The sequence below is a fragment of the Rhinopithecus bieti genome, unplaced genomic scaffold, assembly GCF_001698545.2.
Source record: "Rhinopithecus bieti isolate Rb0 unplaced genomic scaffold, ASM169854v2 scaffold_6063, whole genome shotgun sequence".
NCBI classification, from domain to species: domain Eukaryota; kingdom Metazoa; phylum Chordata; class Mammalia; order Primates; family Cercopithecidae; genus Rhinopithecus; species Rhinopithecus bieti.
Genome location: NW_016805186.1, coordinates 101143 through 113831, shown reverse-complemented (window position 1 = coordinate 113831; position 12689 = coordinate 101143). Strand labels below are relative to the sequence as shown.

Below are 12689 nucleotides of genomic sequence, written 5' to 3'. Positions count from 1 at the left end.
AAAGTCTATGTTTTTTTAAAAAAAAAAAAAAAGAATTCTGTTAATTATCTGGGCTGTACTCCAAGTATTAACATTTTAGAAAAGAATCCACCACTCCCAGATGCCCTCCCCTATCAAATTTTCCACCATTAAGGGACAAAAAAGTGGTTAACCAAGCTCTTCTTGGTTATTTATGAAGTTAACCTTCAATAATACTTTCTTCATGAATTATTGCCCCTGACTTACAAAGGATAGAAGCCCAATCTCAATTTAACAGAAACGTGAATCAGACAAAAGTCATGTTTGAGTATTACCTAGTGAAAATACTAACACAGTAGGATGGAGTGGAATGTAAGCCCTTAAAATCTGCACTAGTGGACTGGGAATTAGAGAGATGGAAAGGATACTAACCACTTGAGAAAACAACACGAAGAGGGCTGTTCTAGTTTTTCATTAATATCAAAGAAAGGGGAGTGATTTAAAGAACTCTGAAGCTGAGGATAATTAAAGGTGGCACGATAAAAAGGAGGAAGGCACAGAATCAAACACTAAATGTTTAAATACAATACAATACAATGCGGCTTGATGCCGTCTCTCTGAAAGGAGAAAAGCTGCTGCTGCCATCAATCAGTGTAGCAAGATGTCAAAACAAGTATCAATATAATTATCCTTTATAAAACCTCGGCAGTTATTACCCATCAAGAACATGGAATTGATAGTCAGAGGACTGGAGTCCGCTCCCTGTCTCTGGTATTATTTGTAGCTCCTGCACTGCCGGCCCTTGGTGTCTTCTCAGATTGCTCACTTGGAATATCTGTGTGTTAATAACTGCCTTCCTACTACATAAAGATGCATCAAATATCAGATGGAAGAATGGAAACATAACTGCAAAATCTTATATTTGCTATTTTTACTAGAGTTAGAATTTTTAATACTACACTTTATAACAATATAATCTCCAAGATACCTGCCTTACCTGGATGGCTAGTATAAGAGAGAAATAAATATCTGAAATTTGGATTCATGATTCAGATTTTATCATCTATCAGACTTTTTTTTCTGAATTGCTTCATTCATTCATTCACTCAATGCAAAGCTATGGTGCACTTAGTACGTTCCTGGCTCTGTATTAGTTGCTAATGTTACAGCAATGAATGTACCTTACCCTGGTGTAGCCTGCAGTCTAATGAGGAAAAAGGAAATTAGGCCTCAAATAAGACAAATACAGATACATTATAAAATGTGACTATAGCACATGAAGTCATATTATAGGCTTCCTGGGAAGTTATAATGAGGAACCAAATTTAGAGTGACGGCCTAGGAAGCATCATTTAAACTAAGATCCAAAGGAGGAGGAGTAAATACCCAGTTGAGAACATGAGGAAGGAGCATTTCAAGCAGGGGAGACCACAGGCGTAAAGGCTTTGAGTCAGTAAGAAGCTTGATACAATTGACAGTGGACAGGTAGCAGGTGATGACAGCAAGAGGTGGCACTGGAGAGTTATCCAGGGACAAGCTCCTCCAGGCCTTGCTGGGAGTCTGGATGTTATTTTAGGAACAATGGAAAGCCACTGATGGTATTAAACAGGGACATAATTGTATTAGTTCAGCATTTTTAAAAGGTAACTTGAGTTGCAGTGTGGAGAATATAATGTAGTATGTCAGCTATGAGCAGACACAGAATCACCTAAGCTTGGAAGGCAATTTCCATATTCCGTGGGACACCAAGTTTAGATTAAGTCGGTAGTAGAGCTGGAGAGAGCTGAAATCATGCAAGGTGTAATGTGGAGGAAGAATACAGAATTTCGTGATTCACTGGACATGGAGGGCAAGGGAGACAGATGCGTCAAGGACTCACAGAGTTCTGGCATAAGAATCTGGGAGTTCCCTTTTGTTCTTGAGAGATGCCCTTGAAGGCCTGGACAGGCAGTAGAGCATAGGGAATTTATTTTTCTAAGTACACTGGGAAACAGTCCTAGGGTCTTGGGTGTGGCTTTAAGCATCTTTGAACAATCAAATGTGCGTGTTTTTCCACACAGGAATCATCCTGATTATTGTGTGGACTAAAAACTGGAAAGGTCAAGACCAGAGACGAACAGCTGATTTAGGAGGCTGGTGCTCATTTAGGCTAAGCTGGAGGGAAAGAGAGAAATTCAAAACATTTAGGAGACAGAATCGGGTTTCAGTCAAAAGGTGGCTGTTGGTATCGTTTTATAAGATGGAAGACAATGGAAAATGAGAAGACAGACAACTGAGTTTTAAGTGTTCACAGGGCCAGTGAAGAGAGGTTGGTACCAGAGGTTGGAGCTGGGTTGCAGATACATATTTGGAAGTTATCAGCCAGTGTGTAAATGCTACTGAAAACTCATGGAAGTGGATAAAAGGCTCAGAGAGAGCCTGGGAGCAGGACAGAAGACCTAGAACCAATCTGTGGATAATGTTAGCCTTTAAGGAGTGGCAGGAAGAGTAGCATGCAAAGGTGCATGGAAAACCAGGAGAGTAGAGGTGTCAAGAAGGGCCCGAGGCCATCTGTGCTCATGGCTTTATTCTGCACTTGAGCAGCAACTCTGGGAGAACCTACAACCTCTCCCCAGGCTAGAAGTGGAAATAGAGATGCATTCATAGACTAAGCCAGAAGTCTGTGAAAACACACACAGTTTAAAGGAATAATGAATCTATCATTGCAAATGAAGTGTAGAAAAGCTAATATAACTCGGGCTAGGCAGTCCCAGCTATTCAGGAGGCTGAGGTGGGAGGATCCATGGGGCCCAGGGGTACACTATGACGATCAGGTGTCTGAACAAATTTTAGTAACAAATAGTGATCTCTCCAAGCAGAGGACCACCAAGTTGCTTAAGGAGGAGTGAACTAGCCCAGCTCCCAAATGAAGCAGGTGAAGACTCCCGAGCTGATCAGCAGTGGGACTGTGCCTGTAGCCACTGCACTCCAGCCTGGGCAACACAGTGAGAACTTGCCTCTTAAAATAAAAATAAATTGATAAATACATAACTAGATAAATGGGAAGAGATGCTGCGTGGCAGGGATATTATAAGTCATTATAAGCAACATTCTAGAAAACAAACAGGGCAGTGGAAATGCAAATGAAAATACTGAAACTACCATTATTAACATTAAGTCCTAAAGGATTATATTACTGTCAATAATAAAAATAAAATTACCATACTTGAACAAGTATTCTTCTAAGGAAAAAAAGACAACATAGATGTCCACTTGTTCTAAATAATTACTTTTAGTTAGTTAGCAGCGGTCATATATTATCTGTCTGCATGTTTGGGTTTTTTTTACTAGTCGTCCCTTATGGCCAACAGCATATGTTTACAGAAGTTAATGGTGCCAGCAGATTGCATGGCAGCTGCACCGCCCACTGGCCCTTTCTGGAATCAGTTAAGGGGCTTTGATCTTCCTGGTACCAACCTCCCGCCCAAGGAACTGGAGTAATATCTCTTCATGAAGGAACATCAAGCTAATGGCAAATCCCATCAAAGAGCATGTTCTACTTTGAAGTCAGTAAACTTGAAGTTGTTTCAGAGTAATGAGAGGAGAAGGTAATTTCATAGCATCCAAGAGAAATTCTAAATATCAGACATCTCAGCCATTGAAACCGACAGTATAGTTGTAGGTCCCAGAAAAAAAACAGGGATATAAGGAAATGAACAATAAGTGGAAGAAAAAAGACTGTTGGTAAAGCAAAATCATTACATTTAGCCCTGTAGAAATGTAAACACTAAAAAACAGAGGCAGAGTTAGGAAATTAACTGGGTTGTACATGGGTTAATAATAAAACAGAAATAATAGTATCCGAAACACTAAATGCTGCATGAATGACAGATGTTGTTATCATGCTTTAGAAAATTAATATTCTTCAGGGCTAAAGCTGTGACTAGGCAGAGAATGGGAGTGACTGTGTGTAAATGGTGTGATATGAACGTCCGGCCTGACCCAAGATGAAGCCACTTAAGACATTTCCATCCAGGCTACTCTTTGACTTGTTCTCCAGTTTTATACAGGAGTATTTTTAAATTTTATTCCATTTTGACAATAATTTTAAAGCATTTTTATGATAATGTAAAGAAAGAATACAAGTATGTTCTAGAACATCAAGTGGCAACTGTGTCACTGAGTACCACCAAATACTTTCACTGCCTGCTTTTTGTTTGTGTTATATTCATGTCGGCTCCATCCTTTCCACTTTTACAACAAGGGATAGATGAGAAAAGAGGCTGACTAAACACAGGCTCCCACCAAGTGAAGATCAAGTGAAGCAACAGCACGGTGTGCAAAAGAGAATGTTAGTAGAGAAAAACAGAGAACTAAGAGATTGCGAGAAATCACCCCACTGCCCCCAGTACCACTCCTGTTTTCCCAGACAGGGTATCATCTCAGCTTCAGAAAAATAGCATCATCTGTTGTTAGTTTGAATTGTATTAGTTTGATGAGATGCCTACCATATTGCAAGTACTTTGCTAAACTCTGGGAATTTAAAGACAGGTAAGTTTCATTTCATGTCCACCTCTAAATTCAACTATAAAAGACAGTAACTAAAGTCCATATTGTCATGAGAAGACACTAGAGGCTTTCCATAAAAACCAGTTCTACTTGCCCAGCTATTTAAAAAGACAGAAAAAGTCAAGTTCAACATTTCATGCCAACATTGGCTTTCACAGTTTGGCTTTGACAGAATCTCATGCTGACCTTGATTTCACACAGGGAATAAAGGCCACTTACTATATGCACATCCGTACACTTCGATCCGCATCCCAATCCTGCCCCTGGGGTTCCAGGCTAAAGGGAGAAAGCGCAGGAACCTGGCTTCAAAGGGAGGTTGGAGTCTGTAGTGCACCACACTGTCTGCGTTTGTGTTTCCTGGAAAACCCTAGGAGAAAACAGAGAAAGGGATCAATGTATCTGCAGGACGTACCATCTTCATGTCGTCACCTCTCATGGCAATGAGCAATGTACGCTCGCTTTGCTCATATGCAAAAAGCTGTTGTTTTAAAGGAAACACTGCTAATGGTTAACAAGGATGTGACAACCTCTCCAGTCCCTGGATTAGTCACCATTGTCTAAGTTTTCTTTATTTACAAGGTAGCTTAAATTTCATCCACACCATTAAAATGACTATAAACATGGTGACCTCCATGAAGTTCACTTTTCTAAAATGCTATCTCACAAATTCCTCCCTAATCAAGTGGTAAAGATGCTCACAAAAGCCACATGACATAGCAGGGCAATCAAGCACCATGGTCACACGCAAAGGAGCTGCAGTGAGAATGCTGGAATCTGCAGTGAGATAGTTGGAAGGGACCTGGACATGATTCCAGCCCCACACCCTTAATTTGTAAATGAGAAACTACAGTCTAGGAAGAAGAAAGGACTCTCTGGAGGTAGGACAGCTATCACAGAGTGTGGGCAGGATTACATCTGGCTTTTATTTCAATGGCAGCATTCATTCCATGTTATCAGGCTGAATCCACTTCACAGCGAACACAGCTCCACGCACCTGTGGCCTGCTTCCCGGGAGTGTCAACAGGAGCACACTACCACTATCTGCTCCAGGGCAAAGGGGCGTGCTTTCACTCTTCACTCCATCTTGCTATCTGAACATAGGGAAGGATCAGAGTGCAAGCAAACAAAGTTGTTTTTGGTATTTTTTCATTGTTTTCAGATTTTTAAGAATATGGCATGTGTGAGAACAAGGAAAGGGTTAATGCTCTTTTGCACTAGAAGTGCTGTCACCTAACATGACTGGGGCACATAGTTAATATCTATGTATGGCACAGGCCAGCAGTTAGTTCAACCAAGAATCAAGAATGTTTCCTACCTAATTATTTTGCTTTACTAAAGAATGTAGCAGGCTTAGGGCCGGGCACATTTCCTCACGCCTGTAATCTCTGCACTTTGGGGGCTGAGTCGGGCGGATCATGAGGTCAGGAGATCTAGACCATCCTGGCTGACACGGTGAAACCCTGTCTCTACTAAAAATACAAAAAAAAATTAGCTGGGTATGGTGGCGGGCATCTGTAGTCCCAGCTACTCATGAGGCTGAGGCAGGAGAATGGTGTGAACCCGGGAGGTGGAGCTTGCAGTGAGCCGAGATCCCACCACAGCACTCTAGCCTGGGCGACAGTGCGAGACTCCATCTCAAAAAGAAAAGAAAAGAAAAGAAAAAAACAAAAACAAAAACAAAAACAAAAAAACAATGTACCAGGTTTAACAACAAAACAAAGAGAATGAAGATCAGCCTGCCTCGTATCAGACCACCAATGGGTCTCCCTGGGTATAAACACACGGAAATAAAAATATAGGAAATGCCTTAGTGAATGTGGTCAATTTTAAATGCTAGTGTAGATGTCAGAGTTGGTAATAGTTCATCTATTGCTAATTCATGCCAATTCCGAGATAATCGTTTCCCTTTTTTTTTTTTTTTTTTTTTTTGAGACAGGGTCTCACTTTGTCTTCCAGGCTGGAATGTAGTGGCACGATCTTGGCTCACTGCAACCTCTGCCTCCCAGATTCAAGCAATTCTCATGCCTCAGCCTCCCCAGTAGCTGGCATTACAGGAGCACGTCATGACACCTGGCTAATTTTTGTATTTTTAGTAGAGACGGGGTTTCGCCATGTTGGCCAGGCTGGTTTCAAACTCCCAGCCTCAAGTAATTTGCCCACCTGAACCTCCCAAAATGCTGGGATTACAGTCATTGAGCCACCATGCCCAGCCAGAGATAATCATTTCACTTTTGTTCCAACTAAAGGGTCATGTACATCAACATTTTTTGAGTTAACAATCGCTATACCAACTTCAGGTAAAATATCTGCATACCCTCTGCACTCACAACCTTCTGTCTGGGCAGCCCAGGCTGACCTATATAAAAGAAGCCATATCCCAGCTCCACCACCTCCAACCCTGTTACTCTCTGCTGCAAGCTGCAGTTTCTTCATCGGTAAAATTGATCTTGAAGGACTGGAGCACTAATTGAGATAACACCTGGAAATCAATCAGCCCACCACCTGTGTGGAGGTGGCTGCCGTGATTGTGACCCAGGCTGGTCACTGTTGGCATGGTTGGTAGAGATGGTTGATCCATCAGACTCTGAATCCTTTTATTTGGGTTCTAATTTGAGTTTAACATCTAAGACATACAGCCAAACTAATACAGGAACATCAGATCCTATGAGCATTTTGACTCCAATGTTAAAATTCAGTTGCAGAATTAAAATCACATTTTTCCATAGCTGAATAAACTTCGTAAACTTCAGTAAAACAATACAATAAAACCTTTCAAAGGAACCCTATCAAAACAGAATTTTTTTCACCTTTATATGCCAAATGTTATTTCTTTCTCAATTTGTTTCTAAGTATAAACTCTGGAAAATATACTTCTGAGTGATGTGATAATAGCATCAAGTAGCAAAATAAAATTTAATGTCAATTTTTGCTTAATTAAAATAGATTAACATTTAAGCAACTTTAGACATTATCTAATAGTTTATGAATAAGGCAGATGAGAAACATACTTTGCGACTTCAGACATATCAATAAAAAATCAAACATTTATTACGTATGACTAAAATATATTTAAAAGTATATATGATGACATTAATGCATTTGAAATTTGAGAAATCACATTATTAATATCTTATATAGAATTATAACCAGCTTTATGGGATACCAAACAAACAAACCATTGTTCTTTAAAGATAGAGAAATTAAAGAGAATACATTTTGGGCAGGAAAGAGTTCTACTAGCATTTCACTGTCATAACATTCAGGGCTTATTATTGAAATAACCTTATCTATAACAATAAAATAATGTGTGTCTTAAAAATATGCAGTGAAGTCTCTTATTCATTATATTCAAAGTTTGCTTTGACAGTTTCCAGAGCAGACATGAATTCACAGGTGAGCACATGACCACTACGGATAGGAAGAATTGGCGAACACAAAGGCCTATTCCTGCTTTGTTTTATTAAGATGGAAAAACGAAGCTTCCAGAAGGATAAGCCAGCTTTTATAGACATATGCAACCTTGAACAATTCTGCAGAGGCTTACATCTTCATTTTAGACATAAATAACAGAAGTTACAGCTCTGTGGAGAGGGTATAGAGAAGGGTTTTTGGAAGCCATAGTCCTTCAAATTCTTTTCTGTCTTAGCAGGCGTGTGACCTTGGGAGAAATGATCATCTTTCTTTGTAAAGTAGAAAAATTGTATCTATCTGGCAATCTTGGTAAGAATTAAACTAGTTAATGTATATAATGTATTTGTAAGATTATAAATCATTTTTTTTTACAGCATTCCTCTGCAATTTGTGTGTGTGTGTGTGTGTGTGTGGTGTGTTCATGTATGAAAGCTCCATCTTACTGAAAGACAGTCACTTAAGTTTGATGTGGATTCTCTGTCTTTGAGGGCATTCTAGCTAAGTATTACATTAAGTAATCAAAAATGAAGATTTTCAGATAAAATGATCAGTTTCCATAACATGTTCCCTAGGTATACGTGAAAGTGACTGAAACCTGTGGCTTGGAGTCCACTCACATGCTGGAAATAGGTTTCATAAGTAATTTAGGAATTAATGACATTACTGAAAAATTTTCAACACTCTACTTTGATTTTTAGCGGTCACATTAGCTAAATCTAACAGTCACAGTCAGTGATGCTGCTCATGTGATATCCTGGTCTGCAAAATGTTAAGCACATGGATACTTGCGGTTGAGTATGAAATACCCAGATTGACAGCCATCAGCAGAAAAAAATCTGTCAATGTTTAAGACTCATCAACAATTATTTTTAAGAAGACTGTTAGAAATTTATTTTTCCAAATGTGTCATTTTGCAATATCTGTTTTAGTGGATTTTTATCATCAAATCTTTATTTTAAATTAAGAGATACTGAATTTTAAAATAAGCATTAAATCTCTACTATGCATAGGGCTACCACTGTCCTATGCAATTTCACGCCTCAATTCAGTTAGTGCTCACAAAGATGTCAGAAAAGCTTTCTAAGAGATGATGATGTGTTCCAGTTGCTCATGTCCTACAAAGGACTCAAACCTCATCTTTTTTATGGCTGCATAGTATTCCATGGATACATATGTGCCAATTTTCTTAATCCAGGTCTGTCACTGATGGACCATTTGGCGCTTTGATTCCAAGTCTTTGTATTGTGTAGTGCCGCAATAAACATACGTGGTGCCATGTGTCTTTATAGCAGCAATGCATTCTAAGATCCTTTGGATCAAACACCGCATGTCGCACTCATCTCGGTGGGACTGAAACAATGAGCATCACCGCGACTCGAGGAAGGGAAATCACACACCGGGCCTATCCACGGGTGAGGGGGGAGGGGGGAGGGATTGCATTGGGAGTGATACCTTGATTGTAATGCGGAGTTGATGGGGTGGCTGACGAGTTTGCATGGGGTTGCAGCACATCAACATGGCACACAGATAGTACTATGTAACAACCTGCACGTTACACATGCTACCTTGGAATTAAAGTATAATAAAATAAAAATAAAAAAATAAGAAAGCTTGGTCTAAAGGAAATAGATTCTTCAGCAGCTTCAGTTTATTATTAGTTTCCCAAACACTCAAATGTACTACAAGAGATTCTTATTTTAATACGCTGTTATTATTTTAAGCTGTCTGTGTGTGGGGTAAGAAAGTGCCCGTGAGTCCTTGAGTTCTAATTCTGTTTCCTTAATGGCCAGACTGTGCTGATATTGGACACAAATTTTAGTGTTTGTAATCTCAGCTTCTTTATAAGTAACATGGGAATAATACTAACTGCTTTGCCCAATTATAGCTTGTTGGAAGATGTTTCTGTAGGTGACTTGAAAATTCTAAGGAACTATACAAATGAAAGATATTGTTAAGCTGCTCCCTGTGATGCCTGTTAACAAGATTATTTGATTAAGACACTTTGTTAATTATAAGTGTTGTATGAAGAAATTGTATTAACTCTAAGTATAGAGCATTAATATAATTACCATGACATATGCCCTAATATTTTATGAAGCAATTAAAATGTTTCTATAGATGATTAAAAATTAGCAGATTATCTTTATCACCTTAGTATGACTAGTACAATTCTATTTATGCAAAGAATTCATCAGTAAAAAGCAAAATGAAAGATATAAAACAATATATGTAAGTGTAAATTTGTGTGAACAAAAGAATTATAATTTTTAAAAGAATATGTACAAATAAAACCTACTGGACTGGGAAAATGTGAACCACGTATAAAAAATACAATTCATGAATAAATGAACATCAAGACAAGAGCAGGGCCTTATGCAGACCGGACTGGCCGCCCCTCCATGATCTCTCACTGAGGAAGGTGACTCGTGGGAACCCTGGCGTCTGATGTCTAAATACAATAAATAAACAAAAAAGTGGCTCCAGCATGTGGACCCAGTGCCTGCTGAAGAGCTGTTAACCTCCGCTGCTGCCCCCTCAACCTCTCTGTTCTCAGGATGCCCCTGGGTGAAGAAAGGACTCCCGGCAAGTGGGACCTGGGGCTGCCACAGAGCCCACCCATGGACACAGACAGGACTGGAGGCCATGGCTCCAGCAGGATGCTGGCTCCTGCGATTGTCAAAGACTTGAGCTCAGTTGTGGAGTTGCCTGTAAGTGATACATCATGTGATGAACACAGGCTGCAAAGCTGGAGAGACCTGGGTCTGAGACCAAGTCCCAACATGTACTGGTTCTGTGACTGTGGGTAAGATACTCAAACACGCAGAACCTTCTCCTCTGAACATTGGAGAGAATGATGATCGGGACTCACAAGAGTCTCATGTATCTCTAAAGCTCTTAGCATAGGACTAGCATACGGTAAATAATCAATTAGTAGGAAACACTGCTTATTGCTATCTGTTAATACTAAGTGGTATTTCCTCTTAGTCATTCTCACAATGCTACTCTTTGAAAGCAAGGATGAATCTATGGACCTTCTCCTGTGATTCTCAGCTGGACTCAACTAAATCCCTTAGGTCTACATCCCCTCACTAGCAGATGACATTAGGCAAGGATGATACTGCTTTTGTCCCTGCTATTTTCAGAAGATGACAGACAATGGTGTAACATTCAAAACTGCTTCTTATTTAAATTAGGATCGATAAGTGTCTATGTGAACAATTGCCCTTAATTATTTTAAAGTGCTCATGAATGCATTAGTATTTTACTAACCATTAGAATACAATGTTTGTTAACACAAATAAGTGTGACTCTGCCTTTTTCTAGCATTATTAAATGAACTGAAGTAGGAATTAAGAAATGTGGGTGATGGCTCCAGCTTTTTCATTAATTAGCTGGGAGAGCAATGGTATGTCACCTGAGGCTTCACTTTAGCTGGAAAGCATGCTACAAACAACTATGGTGCTGGGCGCGGTGGCTCACGCCTGTAATCCCAGCACTTTGGGAGGCTGAGGCAGGTGGATCACGTGAGGGCAGGAGTTCGAGACCAGCCTGACCAATATGGTGACACCCCATCTCTACTAAAAAAACAAAAATACAAAATTTAGCTGAGCATGGTGGCGTGCCTCTGTAGTCCCAGCTACTCAGGAGGCTGAGGCAGGAGAATCACTTGAACCGGGGAGGTGGAGGTTGCAGTGAGCCGAGATTGCACCACTGCACTCCAGCCTGGGTGACAGAGTGAGACTCCATCTCAAAAAAAAAAAGAATACTATGGAATCTAAAGTTTTCTCTAGCACTAAAAAAGCATGGCCTGAAATAGTGAGTTTAGACAAAAATAATTGTTAGAGGGACAAATCAATGAATAATTAATGACAGCAAGAGTACCTTACTGAAAAAAAAGTATGTGTATATACACTTATGCATATCTTTAATTAAATATATATAATCACTGAAAAATGAAGTTTGATACCTGAGCACCCTATCATTTTTTAAAATAAAATAAATTAATTTACCATGTTTGAATCATAAGTCAAAAAGAGAAAAACAAAGTGTAGTGCATGTTTAAGAAAGACAAATAAATGTTTCCTTGTGTTTGCTCACTACTGGTAACTGTGAGGAAATGATCATTCAGAAACATAAAGCAATCCAAAATATGAATCAAGATTAACTTAAACGAAATTTTTAAAATAATCTAGATAATGAGGAGAGCAGAACTGGCCACTTAGCTCTTTGTATATAGTGCATATAACTAAACATATCGCAGCTTAACAGGGCTTCTTACTGAGATATTGCTATTGACTTTAAATGATCACACTAAATGTTACAGTACCTTTTTTAAAAGCAGGTAATTCATCTAACTTGTCATTTGACTTGGATCTGGGACAAATTTCCTGTGTGAGATCGATCAGCATGTATTCTTGCTCTCAGGATTCCCTTATTCTAATTATAAACCTTTGTGCTTTATAAAAGTTCAGGGTATTATGCTGGTGCCATCTCTGGTTTCTCAGAGACTTTCAACAACCAGCCTAGTTCCGGGACACGGTAGGCACTGTTGCAAAACCAGGAATTCTTCAAGGAGAATAAATGTCTGCTGTGTTGAATTTTATGCTAGGTTCCCCAAGATCTGCACCTTTTTCTCAACCCTCCCAGTATTTACCAGTGTTTAATGCATAGTTGGTTCCAGGCAAATACTGGTGCATTGACTTGATTGTTAGAGTTAGTCTTCCTAATGCTATATTCTACCCAGTCTCTCTAAACCCAGCTCCTTGTTCCGC

General features: G+C 39.4%; 1 protein-coding gene across 1 annotated transcript in view; it reads right to left on the bottom strand.

The window, feature by feature from the left end:
• The window catches only part of LOC108529275 (contactin-associated protein-like 3), a 219639-nt gene that overhangs the window by 117744 nt on the left and 89206 nt on the right, over positions 1-12689 (bottom strand). Inside the window, 1 exon segment of the mRNA XM_017871463.1 lies at positions 4726-4873. Within this exon segment, the coding sequence (XP_017726952.1) occupies positions 4726-4873 (148 nt within the window).